This window comes from Prosopis cineraria, unplaced genomic scaffold (assembly GCF_029017545.1).
Source record: "Prosopis cineraria cultivar Desert tree isolate PC_DT_omini unplaced genomic scaffold, ASM2901754v1 PC13, whole genome shotgun sequence".
Classification (NCBI taxonomy): Eukaryota; Viridiplantae; Streptophyta; class Magnoliopsida; order Fabales; family Fabaceae; genus Prosopis; species Prosopis cineraria.
The window spans coordinates 5364624-5392358 of record NW_026555344.1 but is presented as its reverse complement, the minus strand read 5'-3'; the positions used below and the strand labels follow the sequence as shown (position 1 = coordinate 5392358).

The 27735-nt window shown below is 33.8% G+C and overlaps 1 protein-coding gene across 28 annotated transcripts; it reads right to left on the bottom strand.

Annotated features, from left to right (window-relative positions):
• On the bottom strand, positions 1–9288 carry LOC129290756 (uncharacterized). Of its 28 annotated transcripts, none has more exons than XR_008588535.1 (6): positions 8896–9288; positions 8378–8735; positions 8110–8269; positions 2038–8012; positions 1735–1818; positions 1447–1627 (listed from the first exon to the last, which is right to left on the bottom strand). XR_008588535.1 is itself a non-coding variant. In XM_054927709.1 (4 exons), exons 3-4 carry the CDS (start codon positions 7440–7442, stop codon positions 1373–1375), a joined length of 795 nt encoding a protein of 264 aa, XP_054783684.1. In that variant the 5' UTR covers positions 7443–7497; positions 8681–8735; positions 8896–9288; the 3' UTR covers positions 1–1372. The 28 variants fall into 28 exon arrangements, 2 of the variants coding, with proteins under 2 accessions (XP_054783684.1, XP_054783685.1); XR_008588547.1 differs by having other exon boundaries at positions 1447–1818; positions 2038–2120; positions 7094–8012; XR_008588540.1 differs by having other exon boundaries at positions 7094–8012.
• Positions 9289–27735: the final 18447 nt, after the last annotated feature.

Below are 27735 nucleotides of genomic sequence, written 5' to 3'. Positions count from 1 at the left end.
TCACATAAGTTCTCAAAAAAAAAAAAAACAAATGCATAATGATATTGAGGATACAAACCAAAGAAGAACAAAAATTCATAAAGGAAAAATAAACCTGCCAGACCCTTTAACTAACCCAATCCCACATTTCATACCTTAATCGAAGTTTTGATTACTATGAAGCATATCACCTACGACATTGAAATATTGTCAAACATTTCCTGAAAGACAACATTTTGGAACATGGCCCTTGATTTTTGATCATTTGAATGTATTAATATCTTCAACCCATATCTAAATTTTACCCTTGATAAAGCAACATATAGAGCAACATATAGCTCGCCATGAGTGAAAATTAAATTGGGCAAAAATATTCTCACTTGTTCCAATGATTGTCCTTGACTTTTATTCAAGTCATTGCAAAAGATATAACAAAATAAAATTGCCTTTTATTTAACTTAAATGGCAACCTTGAGTTAAAAGAAGTCATATCCATTTTATGAATTAGTGCCTTCTAATTAACATGAGATCCATTTAAAATCCGTACCTCAATTACTTTGCCACCAATCCACTCAATTGTCAATCAAGTTCCATTACACAATCTCATTGACTAATCAATATTTTGAATAATCATGACATGCATTCCAATTTTCAATGACAATTTATGAGGAGGCAACCTAGAGCAGTCGATGGTATTTAGGAATCTAGGTGCATAAATATCATCAAATGAATCATTTTCGTAGGGTGACAAGGCAGTTGAATCACAGTTAAAAAAATCCACTTGCTTTCCAAGAAAAATAAAACAAATGTATTGATTGATTTTATTCACAATATTTGTTGTGGGAGATAGAATAGCCCTAGGTGTAAACAGAGAATCTTCACACCTTTCCTTCACATCACCAAAAACAGCATCAACTATTGCCTTGAAAGGATCATTATATTGAAGGATCAAAAAATCATTCAAAATTTGAATATCAATATAGCCATTGCGCGGCTGGTTGATTTTCCTATCACCTACTTTAAGTAACCATTTGGAAAATTCTTCCAAATCATGATGTTGTTGCTGTTCAATTGATCGTAGCCTTAGATTTTTTGTGAGCATAAAAACCTTCCAACATTGCTATAAATATGAATGGTTAATAGTTGTATTAACTATGTTAGCCGTATTACCCCTAACAATGACTGGTAAAATCTATCTAAAATCACCTCCCATCACCACACATTTCCCCTTTAAAGGCAAAAGTTCAGTTTCATCTTAATCAATCCTCAATATATCTCTGAAGAATTTATTGACTGCTTCAATACAAAATTGATGAATCATAGGTTCATCCCAAATTATAAGTTTGGGGAAAATTTTGCTTAATGCAACAAGTTGAGTTTTCATTAATATATATCATAATAGCAGATCTAGATGTGTCGTGCAGCCGTTAGGAAGTAATGTCGATGTAATCCCACTGGAACCAACACTTAACACAATTTCACCTTGAGATTTCAAATAAGTACTCAAACAATTCCACAAATATGTTTTCCCAATGCCACCAAAACCATAAACAAAGAAAAATTTTGCATCTTGACTTGACAAACTATCAATGCCATGATGGAAAATATAATATTGTTCTGTTGTCAACTTGGAAATTAATTCACTTACCTGTAAATAGAGAAATTGCCTATCAACATTTAATTCTTCCAAAATCAAAGTATTAGCAAAGTCAAAAGGACCATTGTCAAAAGGAGCTAAGAATTCAGGGTAATCACCCAATAATCTTCCATTGTTGCAAAGGAAATTGTTTATAACTTTTAAAGCTTCGTTCTCTTTTTCCAATAATGAGAATTTAATTCCTGGAGGGAAAAATTAAAACACCAGGTTAGAAAACACAAACCAACATTGATGTAGCCTAGCATCAACAAATTTTCGATCATCATCTACCAATCTCATTGCATAACATGTTGATCTATAAGTAGGATGCACAATATTATTGATAGTTCGAAGGGCTTCAAAGGAGGAATCACCTTCAACCTTATTAAGCATTACTTGCAAAAAATAAAATTCCCCATTACCAGGATGAATAGTTAATTGATCAATCTTAATTCCTCTTTATCGATACTTCCAAAGTCGATCCCTTTTTGCTTTATAAACAAACCTAGATGAAAATTCAGCATATGTCAAATCACGCCCATTTTTATTATCAAAATTATTCTTCATCCAAGCAATCAACTTGGACTCCCCAATAGTAGGGCTTCCTAATATAGACTAGAGTTTAGAAAAATTAGAATAGAAAACAGGTTGCTAGTCAGGCAAATGAAATGTAAGCCTTTTGACAGAAGGGTACTTGTATTGAATATTAAGGCTGAATATTCACCTAGCTCCCTCACCAGATGAGACATAACAACAATCACGGTATTGCTTGATCTCATCTTGAAAACCATTAGGAACATTGTTCTGATTCCCTCAATAAAAAGAAGCAATAACTCTATCATTCCCTTTACTAACATATTTGAAAAGAAACCTAACAGAATAAGTATAATTTGTCTTTTCCACATTTAAATGACATTGGAATTTTAGTAAAAGGTAAGGATTATATGGGACCATAAATGATTGTCTAAAGGAACTCCTTTCCTCAATATTGATATACCATTATCCCTTCTCTTATAAGTACGATACCCCTCTTTATCAACAATTGTCTTAGAATGAAATTTTTTTACGTAATATTTACAACATTTTCCATCTTTCATACAAGGAGACTTAAGATTAGAACCGCCACATGGTCCATGAAGCATATGATCTTTCATAAGTTCATGCAAAACTGGGTTCTGATCAGGATCAGGTATCTCTGCAAATATCATCTTATCAATTGCATCAGCTGTTATTATCTTATCTTTATTCGCAAGCCATAGTATAATATAAGCATGAGGGAGGCCTCTCTTTTGAAACTCAATACTACTATTAAGAAAGGAAAGAACAAAATCTTTAATGATATCAACACAAAAAGAAATCAAAGTTCAAACAATATAATATCATAATTAATCAAGTAACACCCATATTGTTCAGGGTGACAAAAGCTTACAAGTTTGTAGTGTTACCCGCCTCAACAATCCCAAAAGCCTCTTTATCTTTTATGACCTTGAGTAATGATTGCAATTTCAAACAAAAAATCCTCGCGATGTAATTTGGTCGACAAGATGCTAGAGAAGAATATATTTGACAAATTTGTTTTAATTTAGGCCAAGCAGGGTTACATGTGAATGTCAAAAATAAATCAAGGTGACCTTTAGCTTGAGCAATAGCCATAACATCTTGGTAATTTTCAAGAAACCATTTTTTTCTTCACACTTTCATGCTCAGATTGATATGCATACTCAATATTAGATTCATACCCTCTATTACCAAATGGAAACAAAATTGTGAACTGAAGAGGTAAGTACGACATATGAAGCTCATGAATTTTCCTAAATTCACCAAACTGTTTCCTCACAATAATATCCCTCAGATGATAAGAATGGTCAAATTCTCCAATTATCAGGGCAGTAATATCAGAAAACATAGGTACACATAATTCCTCCGACCAACTGATCTTTCACTCAATAACAGTATTTTAATATCATCTTGATAACTGGTTGTAACAATGTTAGAAGCATATTTGTAAAGCTGCACCAATACATTAACATTGTCAAACAAAGACATCAGTTTCTCTGCAATAATTGGATCTACATGATCCTCTTTATCGCGTACCCTACAAATTAAAATAAAGAACATAATTACAAAAGAAAAATAATATATCCACTTCAAATGATTATAAATATATCCACTTAAAAGATACTTGTAGCTCACTATAGCTATGAGATTATCAATCTCATTCTTAGTGTCAACCACATAAAGTTGAGAATACACAGGAGTAGTTCCACTCTCAAGTAGAAGACTTCCAATACGTTGATAATTTTGTCCATCCAATGTAAAGGAATATGGACTAAGTCCATCATGACTCTTTATTTTGCCTCCCATCAAAGTAAAAGAAAACATATTATTATAACATCTTATATTCTTTATAAAATTCATAGAATCACTTGAATCATGGTCAAAAAACAAATGCTTTAACTACATAGGTGGCTCCAACTAAAGTGGCAACTTTTTTTTTCCTTGTAAACAACAAAGGGCAAATTGCAATGATTTGGCAGACAAACCATGTTTAACCCTTTCATGATACCACATCAAAACACTACATTCACCACAACAAAAAATTGGATCTCCTTCATCAACATATCCTACAAATTAATTCAATTATCACAACATTAGCAAAGCTATTAAAAAACGTAATTACTATAAATAACTCATTAAAGAAAGGTATACAATCATTATATCAAAAAAAAAGATTGTCTGATATTATCTTTTATGTAAGGCTCTAATATATGACCATTGGAAATGCTGAAAAAGCAAACCATGACTAATTATTAAATAAAAATTAACGTCAAACAATAACACTCCTCCTTTCATAAATTACAAAAAATAGAAATAAAATTTCTTACAAAAGGCAACATCAGAAGAAATTACACAAAAATCTTGCCACATTTAAAAGGCCTTCTTTAAGTCCTTTTTATAGGTTGACCAATATCTTTCACAACATTCTTACACATGAAAAGAAAAAAGAAAAATGGCATAATTCAGCCACGCCAAAGGTTCAAAAAATATAGAAACATTCAATATCAAAAATAACAAACTACCACCTTGATTCATTAATAATAATGTCACAACCTTGAACTATACTAGATTCAGCGACTATTATGTCTTCATACATTGACAACGGCTCAATAGAATTCAACACTCATAATTTCTTTTGCCTTCTTGTACCATAGTGTACCATAAAAACACAAAAACTATTTGTCAGTAACACTAAAAAAAACCATAAAAACTTTAAATTAAAAAAACCTAGCAACTTATGATAATTGTCTATATGTTCATCACTATAACTAACTTTTCTTTTCCTACATGCAAAGACTATACTATAAAAAAATTAACCCAAATATCACACATAACAGATAAATCACTTACATTGAGTAATAAATTAGACACAAAAAAACTCAATACTACAACTAACCTCAACTCGAATAAATGAATATCATTAGAAGCCCTCTGCTGACTTCTAATAGAACCTTTATTATATGGGTCCTTCCAAAATCCTAACACTCTTATTGATAAAAGCATTACCACATTCATGTCAACCAAAACAAATAATCACTTAAGATCTATATATAAATTAATATCAAGTACTTTCCGCAACACACTTTGCATTATATAGTTTACAGAATATAAAATGCCACCATAAATGCACAGATAGACAAAACAAATATTCTAAATAAACCTATTAATAGTTCCTAACAAAACTTACATGATTAGAGAATACATTAAAAATAACCAGTTCGTGAAATTGGTGTGTACATGTTTGGGTTTGGTTGCAACTAAAAGAATTTAAGAAATAGTTAAGTAATCGGAGCAACATGTCCTTTGACCTGTCTCAGCTATAAATAAGGGTCTAATAGTCAGTTGAACAATACACTCTAAATCATATATACACAAACTTCGCATTGTTTTGACCCATGGTTGATGGCACTTCACATTGTACACTCCTACTTATTATACACTAGATACCGAAACAAATCTCATTATTATGTAAGATTAATAAAAACCCACTTCAAAGAACACATTCAAACACCTACTAATTAATGTTCAAAGAAAAGGTTGTAGGTAACACAACATGCATGCATGTGCATCTGCTCTAACTTTATCTTCCCTAGCTTTGTAGTTCGCACATGTTCAATGCTTTTGAATGTGATCCACTAAATATTTATTTTCTATTTCTAATTAAAGCCTCACACAATTCTAACGTACTATTATACACTTTTTAAGATCAAAGAAAATGTTGCTTTTTCTCTTTCTTGCCTTTTGTTTGTTTGTTTTTTTTTTTTTTTTTAATAATTTGTGGCATCAACTTCACTACACCTTTGATGTTTCACAGAATTATATGCTGTGCCGTTAAAAAAAAAGTCATCTATATAGCACAAGTAGAAGAATTAAAAAAAAAAAAAGTAAAATGGACAGACAATTTAAGTAAGTAAAAGTAGCTATTATTTCAAGAAATGTAAATATATTTACATATATATTGATAATTGAAATCTTACAATAATTACTTAACTAACAACAATAGGGCCATGTGAAAAAGTTCTAGGGCCTAAGACAATTATTTTGAGAGGCCTATATTCAAATTTTGTAGCTGACATTTTTACAACTCTAAATGCTATAAAAAATTTAAAAAACAATCATAATTTTAGACAAAAAGTAATATAAACAGTAAAAGTATAACAAATACACCTGAAGTATCCACCACCTTAAATCTATTATTGGTGTTTTTTGTTTTAAGTTCAATTAGATAGCTAGCTAAATATTCCAATAAGAGGAAATTATTTGGCAAATGAGTGACAATGCAACAAGTTTGAGCACCATAGTAATATTTACTTTTAAAAAAATGATGATAGCAGTAATTCAATTGAAAGGAAGAGAGAGTTAGATGCTAACAAAGTGGTCCCATCCATTCTATTTATTGCGGTAGTATGTTAATGTTACCTCTCTGAATGGCTAATTGATATTATGGAATGAGAATGATAGATACAATGAAATGTAAGACGATCGATGAATTGTTAATGAAAAGATGTAATTAATAGTAACACTTAACAAGAAAAATAATGAGCTGAATTACACAGAGTATAAGAAAAAATTTTTGAAGCCTAAGGCAATTGCCTCATTTGCCTAACAATAGACGTCTCTAACCAACAACGTTATATTCCACTTGTTCTTCATTACTAAGTTACATAGACCTAGTAACTTCTCTAGCCATTGATTCTCCTTAGGTTGTCCAAGTTACAATCATTCATGTTTCATCTAGTGCATCTGACAGACAGTTTCACAGAAGGAGTTCATAATGTGCGCGCGTGCACATATAACATGAAAAGGTTGTTGTTTGTCAATATGTAGTGGATGGAGTTGTTTTCTATTGTTGTTAGAGAAACTGCTTTATATGATAGATGCATTAAAAATGAGGAATAAATTTAAATAAAAATTTCATACCTTCTTTAAAGGATTGACCATTCCTTAAGTCAGAAATTGTTGGTATTCCAAAAACTTCTGCTGAATTTAAGGATGCCCCAAAATCTACCATTCTTGTATCCATTTCTTTCAGCTTCGGAAATTGCAAGAGACAAAGATCACTCACGATAGAACCCATAAACCAGTGGCGATCATGAATGAAAGGTTTTGAAAGTTTAGCAATAAGCAAACTTTCTAGGACAAAAGACCCATGATAGGCACCAACGACATCAATAGTGAAAGAGGTCGAAGAGCAGCTCATCACCCAAAAAAAGTTCTTGTGTGTTACATCTTTAATCTTCAAAAAGTGCATCAAGAAACGGTGAGTCATGATAGAAGCGATTTAGGTAGAAAGGGTTATTTAGTTTGGCAGTGAGCGAAGTTTCCTGGAAAAGAAACACACCATCAGCACTGACGGCATCCACGGTCAAAGTGCCAGAGCAGCAGCACCGCAACACTAAAATACCAACAAACCATAGGATGGAATCATGACAACTAGCGTCGATCAGAATACATCAAATGTATTTCTAGAGACTTCTAAAACCTCTGTTTTGCACGAGCACCAATTAAAAGCGCAAGTCAAACAAGCAATATCGATATTTGAATTGAACTTTGAATCGAGAAAGGATGGTCAAAAAAAAATGGCTAGGACTTTAAGGGCAGAAAATGGGCTGACATTTAACACGTCTTATTTCACTTGCTAACTTTGTACAGTGGATTGAAATACTTATGGTCAGGAGAATTCAGCTCTAGTGACATGATTCATTCTTCGGCCGTAATTACAGCCAAGCTGAAACATGCATATCTGGACCAACCAGAAGGTAAACTCGTGGAATCCACAGCATCCAAATATAAAGACAAGTAGTCCACATTGTTCCCTTTAGGACATATGAGAATTCTCCTGATTGCAAGCCCAAAGAAAATTATATTCAAAACACAAATGCAAATTATGTGAAAGAGGACATAGATATTCAGTAAATTCCAACCAAAGGAAATACCATGGATACTCGCCCATGATGAAAGTCTTGGAATAGAACTTCTCAAAGTTTAACCTAGAGGAGTTTTCAATTCTCCATGTGAATTTCTCACTCGGCAAATGACTTGTTTGTTGATTATCCATTTGTATTTATGCACAGCCAGCCAATTCCTACACTAAAACTGAAATGTACATCAAGCCTTAAGGGACAGAGAAACTAAAACTGAAAAGTAAACCCATTAAATTTCCATATTCAGAAAAAAAAAAAATTAAACTGATGATTTACAAACCTTAACGGAATAATTTGTGGTGAAGCTATTCTCAGCCCTTTCAACCTTGAATGAAGAAAGACAAAAACTCCGACTCAATGAAACACAAAGCACTTCAAAGAGTAGAATACGTATATGAAGTCTGATCTACCAAAATAGAGCTTCAACAACAAAGCAGAATCTAGAATCCAAATAGTGAACACTCACACCCACACACACTAATAGGTTCAAACTCGGGAACTTTGAGTCAGATGGTAAAATTGGATGATAGATGTCACGATACGAAACAGTAAGAATAAGTAAGGAGGTAGACAATATCGTTACCAGAAACAGACACACCTTGGGAGTTCCTATATGAAAATCATGTCCATAACATTTCCTGCGACAGTTCAAAAAATAATCTTCAACATCACAATCTTAAATCCCTCCACTTCATTGATGGTAACCCCTTACAATCAAATGAATCAAGGAAGAGACACACCAAGAAAACAAAAAAAAAAAGGCTTGATTATAACTTGATTATAAGAGTTTGAACAAACCAAAGAGCGTTGGCGATATTCAAGAGAGGGTAACAGTTGGGACTACCATCGGCAAAGATGACGTCAGCTAACAGGAAGGCAAGGGAAGTTAGATCCTCGACAAAGTTGGACTCGAAGAGGCACTCAACTTCTTGGATTATCCTTTTATGCACGTATCTACGCAGATTGGATGCAAAATGAAGGACGAAGCTTCCAAGAGAAGAGATCTACTGATCTTCGAGGAAGAGAGATCCGATAGTGGCTTTCACAGCGAGAGTGATCGTGACTGTGGAAGCCAGCGGTGGCTTTGACCATTTTGATTTTGAACGAAGAAGAAAAGCTTTGACGGCTAGAGAAGAAGTCAAGTGGAAAATGAGGGAGTCGAGTGAAAGCACACGAATGAAGGAAGGAGGAAGAAAGAGGGGAGTCGAATTAATGTAAGAATGCTAAAGGAGCGTTCAGGGTTTTGTTGGGAAGAGCAAAAGAAAAAAAAAAAAAAAAAAAGGAGCCGCATAGGTCACTGTCATAATTCTTTTAATTATAATTTTTTAAAAAGGCTTTATTTAAGGAAAAACCAGTTTAGTCCCTTTCAACCAAAGCCGTAGAATGCATAGCTTAATCAAGATGTGAGTTGCGAAGCCCGAAACTGAGCCGTTACTGTTTACAAGAGGTATTTTAGTGAAATAAATTTTAGTAATATATTGATAGATTTTAGTAATATATTGATGAAAAGAAGGTCACTGTATTTTACTTTAAATAATATATTAGGAGCTCCAACTGAAATTAATGTCTTTTACTCTTGCACTTTTTGTGCATTAGTTGATTTTTAATTTGAGTTTTAGAAATAAAACATCACCGCCCAATTGCAAAGGGTTGAATTGGTCCATACCGCTTTTCACGTTAAAGAACATATTGAGAGTGGCCCATCCCCTCCTGGAAATGTTGCGCTTGATTCCATGAAGTTTCGAAGTCACTATGTATTCAAATATTGAGAAGGCCATAGCCATACGCGTTTAATTTTGTCGGATGCTGCCAACGAAGAGATTCCATTCTCATAGGCAGATTGATCTTGGCTTAAAACTCCAAACTAGCTTTGCTTTCTTTTACTCATTTATTCGTTTTGTTAAATCCGTGGAAGTTTCGCATGCATTAATTTAGCAGTCATAACCTCCCTTCTATCATTGACCAACTTAGCTTCCTCAAAGTTCAAATTTGAAGGAGTCCCAATTCTCTTTCGCATATCCATCAAAGCAAGCCAAGCAATCTGATATGTCGTCTTCTTCTTCCTCTGCTCCATCATCTCCACCGCTAAAGAAATATGATATTTTTATTAGATTCAGAAGTGAGGACACGCGTTCCCATTTCACAAGCCACCTTCATGATGCTTGTTAAGTTTGTGATTATGAGTCATATGGACTCTACTATTGAGAGAAAATTATACACCATATCTTAATGAAATGAATAATTTTCTATTAATCAACAAACCCGACATACAAAGTATTTATAGTGCTGTGCTGACCTCAAAAATAATACAAAAAAGTAAATGATATATAAACCTATAGACAAAATAAATCTATCTATTCTATTTCTCATTTTCGACACTCCCCCTCAAGTTAGTGCCATAAAGATCTATGGAACCCAACTTGTCTAGAAGATATTCATGTGCTTTTCTACCCAATGCCTTGGTGAGAACATCAACTTCTTATTGTTCGAAATGAACATGATGCAAGTGAATGATCTTTTCCTATAGTTTGTCTCTGATAAAATGACAATTCACTTCCATATGTTTTGTCCTCTCATGGAAAACAGGGTTGTTAGCCATGTGTATGACCTCTTGACTATCACAGTAAACACTCATAGGTTGAACATAAGAAATGTTCAAATCCTTAAGCAATCCTACAATCCAAATGACTTCTGAGACCACAAAACTCAAAGCCCTATATTCAACTTCCGCAAAGGACTTAGAAACTGTGTGCTGCTTCTTTATTTTCTAGGAAACCTAGACCATCACCCAATTTAACTAAATAACAAGCAACAGATCGTTGGGACATATTGCATGAGGCCCAATCTGAATCACAAAAACAACTCAGATTTGGGTTTTTATTTTAGCTAACCAACACTTTAAGTCTTGAGTTTTGTTTTAAGTAATGAAATATAATCTTAGTAGTTACCATATGAGCTTTCATTGGACGGTTCATAAACTGGCCGATAACCTACATAGGAAAGGAGATATTAAGACGAGTCATAGTTAAATAAATCAACATTCCCATCAACCTCTTATATTCTCTAGGATCCCTCAATAATTCTTCCTTCTTATGTTTACCTTCTTCATATGCTAAGAGCTTCAAGTTTTGTGTCATAGGGATGTTAAGAGGCTTACAACCACTCGTACCTATATCTAATAATAGATTTAGGACATTTTTATGCTAATTCATCACTATACCTTTATTGAATTTGGCAATCTCAATCCTTAAAAAGTACTTTAATGACCCCAAATGTTTGATTTTAAATTTGGAATTGAGAAAAGCTTTAATTTCAATAATACCAACATGCGAATTACCAGTTATAAGCAGATTATCCACATAAATCAATACTAAAACTATGCCATCATCAGTATGTTTAGTGAATAGTGAATACTCATACCTACTTTGTTTTAAATCCAACTTGCAATAAAAGCCTCTGATAACTAGCAGTTCTACTACCTCGAAGCTTGTTTCAGCCTATGTAGTGATTTTTTTTAATTTACATGTTGTATTCTCCCCTTTACTGTGAAGTCCTTAAGGTACCCTTTTTTATATCTCTTCATTTAAATCTCTCTGTAAGAAAGCATTATATACATCCATTTGGTGTAAACCCCAATTATTTTGGGCAGCAAGATTAAGTATAATTCTAACTGTCACCATCTTAACTACTGGAGAAAAGATCTCATGATAATCTATGCCCTCCTTTTGGTTATAATCTTTAGCCACTAGCCTAGCTTTGTATCTATCAACACTGCCATCAGACTAATATTTGATTTTAAAGACCCATTTGCACCTTATGGCACATTTATTTTTAGGTAATGGCACTATATCCCAAGTGTAGTTATTTTCTAAGGCTTGTAACTCATCATTTATAGCCTGTACCCATCTTTTATCTTTCATAGCAGCCTCATAACTAGTTAGATTATGGAATCAATTGAGGATAAAAATCAATGATAAGAACGTGATATGTTAACGTAAGAAACATGATTTTGAATAGGATACTTAATGCCAGAATTAACACATGAAGAAGCAAAAAAGGCATAATCTTTTGCCCATATTGGTGGTTTTCTTTACTTGGAGGGTCTCATCGTAGGTTGTTCAGGTGTTTTTATGTCTATTAAGTCCTCTTTACCCATATCATGACCATAATCTATTTGATTATTAACTTGTTTTGTGTATTCAGGCCTGTTTGATTTAGGCTTATAATGCATGGTTTCAACATCATCCTAAAACTAGTTATGATTAGAAGACCATTGAGATTCTTAGTTCGTTTTGTGCAATATCTTTAAAAGGAAAACGATTCTCAATAAATTTAACATGCCTACTAACAAACACACGTCTAGTAGCAAGATCAAGTAGGATAAAACCCTTTTGATTATGTGGATAACCTAGGAAAACACAAGGTATAAATCATGGTTTGAACTTATCTATGATGTTTAAGTTAGTGGCAAAAGCAAGAGAACCAAACACCCTTAAATGATCTAAATGAGGAACCTCACCATAAACCAACTCATACAAAGTCTTAAATTGCAACATTTTGGAGGGAATTCTATTAATTAGGTATGCTGCAATTTTCACACATTCTCCCTAATACTTAATAGGCATGCCAGATTGGATTATTAATCCCCTTAAAAACTTGAATTAAACTCCTATATTCCCTTTCAACAATTCCATTCTGTTCTAGGATATAAAGACAAGTTGTTTCATGAACAACCCCCTTTTCCTTTATATAATTCCTAAGAGTAGAATTAACAAATTCCTTCCCATTGTTAGTTCTAATCTTCTTTATATTAGCAAAGAATTGGTTTGAAACATGAGAGAAAATTTTTTTAATAAGATTTGTAGTTTTAGATTTTTGTTTCATTAAGAAAACCCATGTTGCTATGGAGAAATCATCTACAACAGTAAGAAAGTACCAATGACCCATGCGTGAAGGTTCTCTATAAGGGGCCCTAAACATCCATATGTAATAATTCAAAAGACAGCTTGGATTTAACAGTACTGGTAGAGAAGGGCAGTTTAGTTTGTTTATATTGAACACAAACATCACAAATTGTATTATCAATACCATAAGCATTGTGTACATTTGGTAAATGTTTAATAACAGTGATGGGTGCATAACTCAATCTACAATGCCAACGTCAATTATGATCTATTATTTTATTCAAATCACAATTCCTAGTAGTAAGAACATGTTGTTTATTATCAATGGTCAGAATATACAATCCCTTAATCAATCTACTAGTCGTTCTTATCTTACCATCTTGAAAGTCCTGCAAAAGGCAAAAATTAAGGAAAAAAATGCTACTATGCATTTTTGTTCTCTTGTGAGTCTAGATATGGCAATCAAGTTAAAACAAAATTGGAGAGCAAACATGACATTGTTCAACATAATACCATTAATTAATTTGATGTCACCTATGTGAGTAATTCAAACACTTTGTCCATTAGGGATTTTAATAGTTTTAATTAGTCCATTATATTCTCTATAACTATTTAGATAATCAAGACTGCTCACCATATGGGTAGTGGCTCCTAAATCTAAAATCTAGTCAACATGTAAATTAGAATTATAATTACCCAAACCTGTACCAGTCAAGGCGTGCCCTATTGGCTCTAGATCCCTTTTTAGTAATTGGAGGATTTGTTCATACTGTTCTTGTGTGAATAATGGTTCCACACTGCTATTTACTTCATCTTATGTAGTGTCACTTGCCACTTGATTAATGCGCTGCTCAAGAGCCTTTTGTCTTTACTTTTCCAATTGGGTGAAAAACCAACAATATGGAAGCAGTTCTCTTTCACATGACCCTTCTTTTTGTAGTGGGAACATTTCACATTTAGGTTTCCATGACCACGTCCCCTTCTACAGCCTTATCCTCCAGTGACTGCCATAGCATTGCTATCAAACATGGTAGGCTTGTTCAGGTTCATTATAGATCTTTGAGCTTTATCTTCAACAATTATGCTATACACTTAATTAACTGTTAGAAGGGGAGTCATCATCAGTATTTGACTTCTCGCAACACTGTAGGTATCATTAAGTCCCATTAAGAATTGTAATAGCTTCTACTATTGAATTAGATCCCCATAAGCCTTTGAAGTCACACATTTACATGATGGGATAATAATGAGCACAGCTTGTTCTTTGCATGGCTCCTTTAGTCTGGTAAAGTAACTGGAGACAGAGAGTGAACCCTGAACTAAGGAATTGATTTCTCGATGGAGGGAGAAAATTTTAATGCCCGTTGCCTTATCAAAACATTCTTTAAGATCATTCCAAACTTGGGATGCACTTTATGAGAAAGCCATACAACAAGAAAGTTCCTTCATGATGGAATTTAAAAGCCACAATAGCACCACGGCATTGCAATGCTCCCACTGATCACGGAGAGCTGGATCTTGTGATTCCTTTGTGCAAGAACTATCAACGAATCCCTGTTTATGTTTTCCAAGCAACGAGATTCGTATCGCTCTACTCTAAATGCTGTAGTTTTTGCTTCCAACTAAAACATGAGGAACGAGTACAACGACATATGTGTTTGAAGGATGAAGATATAATGGATAGGTGAAATTAATAACCATTGCTAACGCCACTTTCTTCTCTTTGTTTGGCATTAGGGTGTCATCTTTTAGGCTTGTGGAGGAATTGAAAATATCAAATATTTGTCCATTCGCATTTAACTCAGATGAATATTAGGGTTTTCTTGAAAAATGACTCGAGTTCGGTAGGTTTTGTTGTATGGTTGCTTTGGATCTTATTCTCTATCAGCCTAATTCTCTAAAAAGAAATCCTCTGCTTAGCACCTCAGTTGATCTTGAACGTGAATCTTGGATTCTTTAGTCTAAGTTCTGCGTATCTTGTTTCAGAGGAGGCCTAAAAATGACCATACTCTGGATACCATGTTAAATTTTTTATTATGAGTCATATGGACTCTGTTATTGAGAGAAAATTATACACTATATCTGAATGAAATGAATAATTTTTCATTAATCAACAGACCCAATGTATAAAGTATTTATAGTGCTATGCTAACATAAAAAATAATATAAAAAAGTAAATGACATATAAACCTATAGACAAAATAAATCTATTTATTCTATTTCTCATTTTCTATAGGTATGGCCCTCTCTTGAGAGAGCCATCAAAGTTTCAACTCTATTCCTTGTGATCTTCTCAAAAAAATATGCATCTTTCACATGGTGCTTGAAAGAGCTAACCAAAATATTAGAGTGCTCCAAAAATCAAGGTCATGATTTGGTTATGTCGCTGTTCTATAGAGCATCTAAAGGACGATCCAGCAGCAACTTGCAGGTGTTAGGGTCATCCATGCAATTTAACATAGATGCATATGTTCTTTCTCAACTATTTATCTGAGTTCAAAATGCCCGAGACAAGCTCATGCACCTCTATCTCTTTAAAAATATGTTGCAAAGTATGGGACATTAGATAAAATGAACGGCTTACGCATGGGTACCTCCCAACCCTAGGGACATGTAGGCCTTGTTTTGTATATAGCATTGGAAGGTTGGGATTGGGATTGGTTTGAGTAATCCCACATTTAACATGTTTGGTATGAGTCACTCACTAATCCTTGGGATTGTTTAATCCCACTTAGGTGGGAATACTCAAACCCACCATCCCCCTGGTATTGCAAAATTAATCCTGGGATTGAAATTATCATTGACCAAAATGCCCTGCTAAGATATGCCTAGATCTGACCCCTCTCGTTCTCCATGGAATTTTTCGCTCAGACACGTTCACCGTGGATGATTCCAGTGACGACTTCCTCTCACCATCGACAACTTCCTTTTGCTGTAGATGACTTCCTCCTTTACCGGCATCGCAAAGCAAAGAACAGAAGCACGAACAAAAGCAATGACGATGGGCAAGCAATATTTATTTTCTTGTTTCAAATTAGGTGATGTGTGAGATTGATATGTTTTTAAATCTGATGACGAGCGAGCAAGAATAGAAGCAACGACGATGAAAGGTTGCGACAGGATCGTCTTCTTCCTCCCTTAATTGTGCAGATGTATACGTTTTCAGATCTGATTTGGTGTTAGACTTGCATTTAAGATTGTCTTCTTACTCCCTTCTCACTCGCTGCCCTCTCCTCTAGCTCCCCCGCATCTACCGCCGGGAAGCTCCAGATCTAAAGTGCAGAGCTCCAGATTCACCGTATCCTCCCCTGAGCTGTGCACTATTCATCTTGATGACTGTATTTTTTTTATTAATAATAAGGGGCATTATGGTATTTTGTTCATTTTTGATGAATTAAAAAAAATTAATATAAGTATTCCCTCCAGATATTACTTCATACCAAACATATTTTTAAAGTCTTAATCCTAACTCCAATTCCAATTCCAATTCCAATCTCAATTCCAATCTCAATCCCTCAAAATTCATATCTTTATACCAAACAAGGCCGTAGAGTGAAGTTGCTAAGAGGATATCCCCCTCTTCTTATTCTTGTATTTTTTTTTAGTTATCAGACCCTCTTCTTGATATTTAATGCCATGTTTGGTTGGAGGAGAGAGGGAGGAAGTAATACCTCCAAAATTCCCTAATTTGGAAGGGAGGGTTGAGAGGGAGTTTAAAATCTCCTTCTCACCTTGAAAGTTTAAAATTAACCTCCCCAAATAAACTCGGGGTATTATGAAGTTTTAATGTTCTAATAATGGCTTGTTTTGAATATTTTTTAAAAGTATTAAGGAAAATAAAACACAAGAGGTTACTTCATATATTTTTATTTGTACTCTTTTAATGTTTTGTCTCACTCTAATAAGGATAGAATACATATGTTTTGTAGTGTCATGTTGCTTGAAATAATTTAATTTTCTAAGATAAGAATTGAAATTGACTAAAAAGGAAAAATAAAATAAAATTTTAAAATTTGGATATTTTTTCCAGCACAAATAAGCTCAAGGTATTATGAGCTTTTTTATGTGTTCAAGTAAAACACAATCTATAGAGCCAAGCTTGGCTATATGAGTTTTTTTATATGTTCAAGTATTTTAAACTTGATCTAAATAAATGTGATCCAAATTGAGTTTTACTCAAATTAGCTCGACCCGCTCGAAATAGCAGCTCTAATTAGCCTAAGCACCTATTAAAGTCTCTCAATTCGACATGAGATAAACTTAGATATTGGGTGCTCTAAAAAAAATAAGAAGATAGATTCTCTTGAACATATTTTTATTTTTATTTTACATATGGTTGTATTAAAATCAATTTGACACAAACTGGTTTTAATGAAAAAAATTGGAACTCAGCCCAGCAAAAGTCAAGTTCTTATTTATAGCACATTTGAAAATATTTTTAAACTTGTAGCATTTTGAAAAGTAATTTTTTTTAATAGTATCATGGTCAATTTGCCAGAAATTTTATTAAAATTTTCCCCCCTTTCCCGTTAAACATAGTGTAAGTCTTTATTTCCCGACTTTAGTTAATGAAGCAAGGCCCACCTATCACTCACAATGGGTTTGAAACATATATAGGGCAGTTGATTATTATATTAGGTTAAAAAGTAAAAATGTCTTGGAACATTTTTGAAAGGAATGACTAGTATTTTAAACTTTTATTTACAATAATATTACCCTAAAACTTATAAAAAGGGGCGCAATTTTGCCGCATCATTAACTTTGACTAATGTTTGACCATTAAATATGAAGTTTGACCATTTTTCTTTTTCCTCCACCATCACTTTTATCTCTCTATCAAAATTTTCTGCAACTTCACATCCATCTTGCAAGACATGGCCACCTTGTTTCCAATGAAAGGACAAGGAGCACAATGAACTAAATCAAGAAATTTATCATGAATGGAAGGGTGATTTAGCACAATGAACTAAATAGGACCATAGGAAACAAGGCGTGAAGAATGGATATAAGTTACAGAGAATTTTGGTGAAGTTAAACAAGGCGTGAAGGGTCATTTTTGACATAAAACTCACGCTATTTTTAACTTCATATCATTTTCATCATATTTATTATGAATGGAAGGGTGCTTTAGCACAATGAACAAGAGAGTAAATTTATAGTAATTTAAATTTACTCTGGCACTGATGATTGATAAGTGAAGAAATGAGAAAAAAATTAGCTGGCGCCAGTGAAGAATGGGAGCGCAGGCAATGGACATCAAGACATGCATCGTGAAGAACCAAAGCAATAACACAACACATTGCAATTTGAGAAAAGATCAAAATCAAACAATTAAAATAGAAAAGAAGAGAAAGGCAACATTAATTCCCTCCAGAGTCCAGACAACCACCAGACACAAAAGCAAAGCAACACCTCAAAGCTATCTTAGCCTGAATCAAGCGTTTTACAACCAATATCCCTTTTTGTTTTAACAAAATGGGATATACTATGGGAGAAGCAAGAAATTAAATGAAATTGCGTGCTTCTCTCGTCTGATTCAATCGGGGATCAATGCAAAAAAATTATTAGAAGTGTGGCCTATCTAGAAAGAGGGAGAAGGCAAATGGTTCAACCTTCTTAAGAGAGTCGGTCTCCTCCATTGGATGAACTATCTCCACCCCTTCGTGAAGCGCAACTACATCGCATTGCCTCCAACGAGGATGATCTCATCCTCTATCTCAATCACCTCCTCGACAATCGGTGCCCACTCCCTCCTTACCTCTCTTCTCCTGTATTTCAATTGATTTCCTAAAATTGGAGTTTGTATATGGTGTCAGGTATGTAGGAGCTGAAGAAGAGAAGAACAAGAGATATAAAAGATGTCAGAGGGCCTTACCCATAGGTTCCATCGAGGTTGGCTTTCCGTCAGTACGTTGAGTTGTTGTTCTCTTGTTCAGGTAATGGTAAGGTTTGTCATTAGCAGCAAGAAAATCAACAGGCCAGGGTTTAGGAGTAAGAAGGAGAGCACCGGAAGGCCATTTAGTGGTGAGCTGGTGGTGGCAGTGAAGGGCGAAGAAATGAAGAGGCAGATTAGAAAGCAGAGAAAAAGATAATTAATGCAACATCAAACTAGAAGCCACCATGTGTAAAGTTAGTCAAAAAGCATATATTTAATAGTCCAATATCAATCGAAGGTGACGAAATTGTAGTTTTTAAAAAAAAAATTCAGAACAATATTGCGTCAAACAAAAATTTAGAATACTATGTATCCTTTTGAAAAAAATTCAGAATAATTTTGTCCTTTAACTCTATTATAGTTTATCAAATTTAAATTATTTTTTATTTTTTGTTAAATTTTACATATTATATATTATTATTTTTAATTAATATATTTTTGAAGGTGAGAGAGTTTTTTGTTCGATATTTTTTATTCAATTTTATATTTCTAAAGTAGAAAGGTGCCACGACTTAAGAAAGGATGTGGCCAAAAAAAAAACTTAGGATATGAAGAGAAATAAAAATAAGAAAGCTGTAATTATAGCGCTTTATTAAACCAAAGTTATCCTGATTTTTATATAATAAAGAAATTGTGGAATTTAGGTTTTGAGGAAAAAAATGATAATAATAGGAATTTATATTATTTGAGGTTATTTAAAAATAATATTATGATTAGGTATTTAATTATGAATTTAAAAATTTAAATTTAAAATCACATAAGCAATATTTAGTTAAGATATAATACATAAATAATTTTTTTTATGTGTGTGTTAAAAAAAAAGAGAAGGTAGAAGGAACAAAAAAAAGGGGGGGTGGAAGGTTGTTGTTTCTAAGTCCCACATTGGTTAGATGAGGGAAGAGAAGAGGTGCCTTCATGTATAAAAAGGAGGGGGTGTGTGCATTAAGAAGCATGAGAGGCTAAGATGCAATTTAGAGGAAATTGCAACTTTTGGCCCAAAGGTTTGAATAATTAAATTCAAACCTATAGTTTTTTTTAATATAATTTTGGGACTCGCAATCCCATTTTTATATTATTTTTCTCTCTTCCTCTCACGTTGCTCGGCGTTTTCTCGCAAGGGGGGATTATTTTCTTTTTCTTCAGGTATGTTCTAACTTTCCTGTTTAGATTAGCATTTAAAAATTTATTTAATTACAAAATTAATTTTATAGTTATTTTTTAAATAATATTAGCTTTCTAGTGATATGATTATTTTGTAGGATAGAGTAAATATTCTGATTAGAATTTTTCTATAGTATAGTTAATCTGATGATATGATGGAGTAAAAATATAGGTTAAAACTCTTAGGGATATAATAAATATTATAAAATATTTTTTTAAGGTTGAAACTCATGTTTAAGAATTTTTGAGTTAAAATCTAGATCTATATGGTTGAATTTATGTGAAATCTGAGACGTAGGGATAAACCTATGATTATTAAATATTTATTTAAGTATGAATAGGTATTTTTGAGGTTATAGAAAGGTGATTTGAGGCTTCAGGATAATTCTAAAATTTTTAATTTATTTTTGGATGAATTTTTAGAATATAGAAGGATGAAATTGTGATACTAGAAGTAATTTAAGGCTTAAAAATAGTTTATTAGGATACGAGAATTTTAGAAAAGAATTTGGAAAGTTAAATGAGGTATAAATCTTAAATTAGTGTTAATATGGATTATAGATCTAAGACTTTCTAACTATTTAAATTAGAGTTATCTATTTTAATGTAAAATTAATATATAGTATTGTGAAATAATTATGTAGATTATATTGACAAAGATAGTGGTGAAAAGGAGTTGTGAAGGGGAACTTGTTATTCAAGACACAAGGTAACCATTATTAATGTGTTGTGATGGGTGTGTTTGTGAATGGTTATGTGTTGTTTTATTGTTTGGAAAAATTATGAATTATTGAAAATAAATACTGTTATATACTTCTGTGAAATCATTGCCAAGTGGGTTAAAAATTTATTTTTGTTTATCATGATCAGATATTATTGTTCGGATATATTTCCGTTTGGATATTTGAATGATGCATGACTTGTCAGGGTATTTTAATGTATGGTGTTAATGGGAATTTCTGTTCGGTTAATTATTACCACGTGGTAAGCCCTCATTGGACCCAATGAGTGGCGTGTCGCTTGGTCCAACTCACCTTTGGCCGGGTGATTTGGCGTCCGAGCATGGCGAAAGGAGGATATAAGGTGCAGTCATGCAAATTAAATACTTGTTCGGTTTGTTTGAAAATATTGTTCGGTTAAATGTTTTGTGTGCCCACTTAGCAATCGCATGATTAGTTACATCCGCATGCATCATTACATATTAATTTTTGGTTACTGGGACTTTTAAGTCTCATTCCCCATGGTTAATATTTTTACAGGAGCGAATCCGGCCGAGAAAGCACCAGAGGTGTAATTATGGTGTATGAGACACCATCTTTTACGTTGCCTCTTATTTTGGATTATACAATGTATCTTGTGCCAACTTAGGACATATCTTGTCTATGGAGCATGTAAACTCTAATCCTTTTTATTAAATGCATTTATATGTCCAAGAGGATTATGTCTATCTGTAACACTTGCCTTGAGTGTTATCCAAAAATCACATAATTTAAACAAACTAAGTGTGGTTAAGGAGTTGATCCTCTAACCAACTTAAGAAATAAATCATTTAAAACCTTAAAAATAATTATAGGTTCTACCTATAGCGCACGGAAGCAAGTTAGACGAAAATGGAATAGAAAGATGCTGTCATGACAGTAATTTATTGCTGTCATGACAGCCCTCCTGGGCCAACTTCCAGGAGACGCTGTTCCGTCATTCGACCTCCGATTGAAGTGATTTTAAAGCTCACACGTCACATTCAAAGGGTACTATACGTGTACCAAATTTTAAAAAGATCCAACGGTCGGATTTAAAATTAGACATGTTAAAAATTTGATTATTTTTGCTGTCATGACAGCTAAAAAAGCTGTCATGACAGCACTTCCGGACCAACTTCCGGAGTGCACCATTTCATCATCTGACCTCCGATCGGAGTGATTCCAAAACCCACATGTCAATTTTAAAGAATACTATTAGCATACTAAATTTTGAAAAGATCCAACAGACGGATTGAATTTTGTGCAGGTTATAAAATCAATACTGTAGCTGTCATGACAGCAATTTAATGCTGTCATGACAGCACCTCCAGACCAAATTCCGGAGTGCGTCGTTTCTCCGTCCGATATCCGATCGATGTGATTCCAAAGCCCACACGAAGCTTATAAAAGGTTTTACTTGTGACCCAAATTTTAGAGAAATCCAACGGTCGGATTAAGATTTGGACACCCGGATGCAAAAGTGCAGCTTTTTGGTAAAAACCATTTTCAAAATTGTCCAAATCCCATCCTAATGGTCACAAACCTGTGGAAACACTTTGGACACGTCAAATAAGATTAAAAACACTTGATAGAACATTCAAATGATGGAAAACCCCCATACATCAAAATTTGACCACCCGGGTGCCATTTCCCAAAATGGACCCTAAACCCCCAAAATGCACAAATCATACAAGAGTGGTCACAAATCAATCCAAATACCATGTATTTATATAAATACATATGCTAAACATTTTCACTTGGCTCAGAGCTCCTTGTGGGGCCCACGCACCCACTCTCTCTATCCAAGGTGTATGTTCGCCCATAGCACACCATTTGCAATGCAACCACTTTGCATTTGCTTATAAAATTACATATATATCAAAATAAAGATCTGCTTGTAATAAAAACTTGGTCTACTAAGTAAATCCATCAAAACCACACACCATAACCAAGTTTCCTAGCCACAAGTCTGCAAACAGACAAAAATTCATACACAAGCACACAATCCACACATATTCACACATACATACATAATCATATCCTACTGGCACCCTAATCTTAAATACATTACAACATATTTGGTCAAAAGAAAGGGGTTGCAGTTCTTTACAAATCACAAGCAAACCCCTAGCTTTGCTCCTTTCCCCGTCCACCACTGGATCCTTCGCCTGGACCTAGAATATTGAAAAGAAAGGGGTGAGACAACCACAGTCTCAGTAACAGTGAAATCTATATTGATTATTACAAAGTAAGCCATAATCAAATAAATGAATAATAAATTCAACATAGTATATAATTTAGCCATTTAAAATGCATGAATGCATGACCTAGGCCGGTATGGCCTTTCATGACCAACAGAATGCCCCCTGGCACTCTTTAACTCGTAGGTAAACCTTATACCTACTTGTACCTCCACAGGCACAAAACATAATCTAAGGCATGATCTAATCCACCGAACCTCCTATGCCCCTTCGACGTGAATCCTAAGCAGTTGAAGCTAACTCCCTCCCAGAGCCAGCCCAACTTACTTTCCATGTGAGGGCTACCTTGGCCTAGGCACTCAACCTCACACTTCATATGTTGGATTCCCTCCCCCACTGAGAGGTGTCGAACACTCAATACACTAACCACTTTAGTGCACTGAGCCCACAATACGTAAGACAACACTGAGTACTGACAGTGTGCCATAGATATCAAAAATCCACACCTTCTCATTGGTGAACTCCCACCGAGATCATGCCTTTTACTCTTGTCTACCTTTCCTGAGTATTGACCATTCAACACTCTAAAGTAGTATAATATTTATAAATCTCATTTCCATAAAAACATTGTTATTAAACAATTAGAAAACATATTTGCACTATAATTAAAGTAGTACCCCATAACCCCTTATAAAGCATATTTAATCTTTTAAAACATGTAATGCGTGATAACTACTAATATTTATTCAAAAATAGCTAAAACAAAGTAATAAGAAATATAAATTCCCCTGTTACCTCAACCCTTTGGTACTAAAAGGGTTCTCCTTGTACAAAATAGGGCTCGGCTTGTTCCTTACTTCTCAATAAGTTCCACCAACAATTTTCTACAACATATAAGTGATCCACATCACTTATCATGACAAATAGCATTAATGAAGACTATAACTCATACCACACAACTTAGGTCAATGAGTCATAATTCACCCTAATGGTCCATATATTAAACCAACCATTCACATAGTATCACTTAACCACCAAAACCATTTATTAGCCATCACTAGGCAAATTTTCAATTTATATAATTTTTTATCAATTAAAAACCTTCACTTAGTGTCACCAACTTTCACCATTAGCCCTTATAATGAAAACCAAACCTTAATTTAAATCTTATTGGGCTCAAATAGCAAAATTATAACTAAATCAATAGGCTTAAACCATTGAGGAGCAAAAACCCAATTCCTCAAGGTTTATTTTGTGCCCAAAACACCTCTTTTCATCCAATTATTCACTCAAAACATTAGATCACTATATAGAAACTCAAAACATGCTCCCTAGAATCCAAAGAAACAAAAGCTTACAAGAATAAAGCCTTTGGGATCAAAATCTAAAAATTTTCTCTTCCAAAAATTGAAGAAAATCAAGAGAAAGAGAAGAGGATTGAAGTAGGGAGTTTACTTATCGTGTAGCCGAGCTCGCAACGGTCGCAAAGACTCCTAGATCCAAGCCTAACTCCCTCCCTTTCTCTTCTCTTCTTCCTCTCTCCCTCTCATACGTTTCCTTTCCTTTCCTTTCCAACTCAATTTCTGCGTTTCTGCATCAATTTGGGTCTTTAAATTGCTGGTCAAAAAGTTTGGGGAAAATTACAAGAAAGGGCCCAACATTTTTTATTATTGCACAAAAGCCCGGGTCAACTTTGGTAATTTTTCCCATAGTTAAAAATCAAATAAAACCAAACTTTTTCTTAGTAAAATTCAAACTCTGGGCTTCTATTAAATTATTCTAAATTTTAATTTAATTATAGATATTTTATTTTATTTTTATTTATTTTTTTAAATAAATTTGAGTCTTAAAATTTTTAGGATGTTACACTATCCCTTTTGATTCATGACCTAATTTAAATAACATGTTATAAGGATCATGTCTGTCCCTCATGGTTCTAATTGCTTTTTGAGATATTTTAAGACCTGTGATATATTGTCTTGGATGTATCATAGTAAAAATTTTTCTACCATGATAAGGGTATGATAAGGGTTCAATAAAAAAAATAATTTGTTGAATTAATAATTTGTGAAAAATCGATTTGTAAATTTGAGGGTGTTACAGCTCCCGCATCAAGTTCTCAAGTTCTCCGCGAGAAATTCAAGTTTGATACTTCAAAATTGAACCACAGCTGCGATTATCTGTATGGGGTGCAGGTTATGGGCCCATTTTGTTAAAGATTAAAGAAAAAATATAAATTTAAATCTTTATATTTTGCTCGCATTCAGTTGTTAGCCCTTGTATTTTTTATAATATTTTTGGTTTTTGTATTTTTATTTTTCATTGTTTCAAATTTTTTTAAGGTCCTTATACTTTATTCGAGACCTAAAATAATGAAAAGTAAAAATATAAAAATTGATAATAAAATACAAGCAAAATATAGGAACTTAAAATTATATTTTTCTAAGATTAAATATTAAAAAATAAGTAATTTAGATAATTTAATCTAGACTAATTTAGCCGACAATTGAGGACATTGAATTTAAATGCTATTGTATGGTCAAGACCAAGGTTTTAAAAACCAAATCGAACCGGCCGATTCAACCTTGAATCGATCACCAGTCCAGTTCAATTGGGGCAAGTAAACCGAGGAAAAATTGAACCGGTCAACAGCATGCGAACCAGTCAAAGAACCGAAAAAACTGGAAAAAGCGACGGTTCAGACGAGTTAACCGGTTCATGTTATATTAATTTTTTTCTACTCCTCCAGCTCAAAACGACATAGTTTTGACTTTTTTTAATTTTTTTATAATTATTTGATGACCAAAACAAGGACCACGTGCGGTTGCCCTAGCCCGATTACCCGACCGAGATGAATCATTATTCATTTTTGATTTTTCACTTCAATTTTCCTTCCATTCCAGTTCCAGACTTTAGCATCTTCCCTTCGTCCTCTTCATCTCTTCGACGCACGACCGCAAGCAAGCATTTGTCACTGAGATAAGAGATTTTCTTCATTTTGACGGATGGCGAATGTATCTCTAAGCTCGGCACCCTCATTGAACGCCAAGGTCGAGTCTGATCTGATCATCTGAAGTCAAATGTATCTCCGAGCTCGACACCCTCATTGAATGTATATATGAGCTGTTCATTTCTTCATTTTTGAAGTCTGATCTAGGTTCTCCACTTCTCCTTCAATCCGTCTTCATCTCTTTGCCCAAGGTCAAGTATTCAGGTCATCAAGTCTGAATACATGCTTTCCAAGTTCAACCCGTCTTCATCTCTGAGTCAGTGATTCGACGCTCTCCAGGTCCAACTTGCCTGAATTTGTCTGAAATTGTTACTTAAATCCTAAATTGCATGTTTATTCTTTCATTTTTGTGATTGTCTGAAATTGTTACTTGCATATCCTGATTTCGTTTTTGTTACTTAAATCCTGAGTTGCCTTTTACAGAGTCCCTACTTCCATTTTTGTGGTTGATTATTTTTATCTAGTGATTTTAATTTCTGTTTGTTTGAACTTAAAGTTTTGATTTAAGATCATGGATGCTAGTAGCCTTGAAAATAATGACACTCCTACACCAACTCCTATACTTGTGTCAAATACCCCCTTCACTCACAATGTTAATGCTACTGGAGGAACTGGTATTGGTAGTTCATCAAAGAAACAATCAACAGTTGGCTTTACTCATGGGAAGATTGATCCTGCTTAGGAACATGTAGCCTTAAGAAAAGAAGGGGATATAGCTGTTTATATATGCTTGCATTGTTCAAGTGAATATAGAAGGGGTGGCATAAATAGATTGAAGCAGCATCTAGCTAGGGTAAGTGGTCAAGTTGTTTCTTGTAAAAAAGTTCCTCATGATGCACGCCATCAAATGATCTAGTCTTTAAGGGAGGTTTCAAAAAAAAGAAAGCTAGATGATATTGAGGAAAATTATGGTGATATTGATGACTTACAAGAAGTAGTTGATGCTGGTTCAAATCCTCCTTCGAATACAGCTCCTCTACTCAAGATAAAAGGAAGGCTTCTACAAGTGGTGCAAAGAGACAAGCTTCAGGTGTAGCTGGCAATTACTTTGCCCCAAGAACAACTCCTGGTGCACAACCAGGTATTAAAAGTGTTTTGTCCACTAAAGAAGCACAACATAAAGAAAAGATTTCTATTTTTGAGTGGTTTGTTATCAATTGCATTCCTTTCAATATATTGAATTGTCCATTCTTTCAAAAAGCTATAAATGCAATTGCTGCTATAGGACCTGGATTCAAAGGCCTTACTGCTTATGATATGAGAGTGAATTTGTTAGGGAATTTGAAACAAGAATGTCATTTAATTGTTGATGCTCATCGACGCAGATGGGAAAGTAATGGTTGCACATTAATGGCTGATGGTTAGACTGATGTTAGGCAGCGTATATTGATAAACTTTTTAGTTCATTCTATGAAAGGTATAGTGTTTGTAAAGTCTATTGATGCTTCAGAGCTAGTCAAAGATGCTATGATATTATTTCAGTTGTTTAGTGAAGTGATAGAGTAGATTGGCCCTAAAAATATTGTTCATGTGGTGATTGATAATGCAGCCAACTATGTAGCATGTGGTCGACTGATTCATGAGAAATATAGGCATATTTATTGGTCACTGTGTGCTGCACATTGCTTGAATCTCATCTTGAAGGATATTGTAAGTTTGCCTCATGTGTCAGACCTTGCATTCAAGG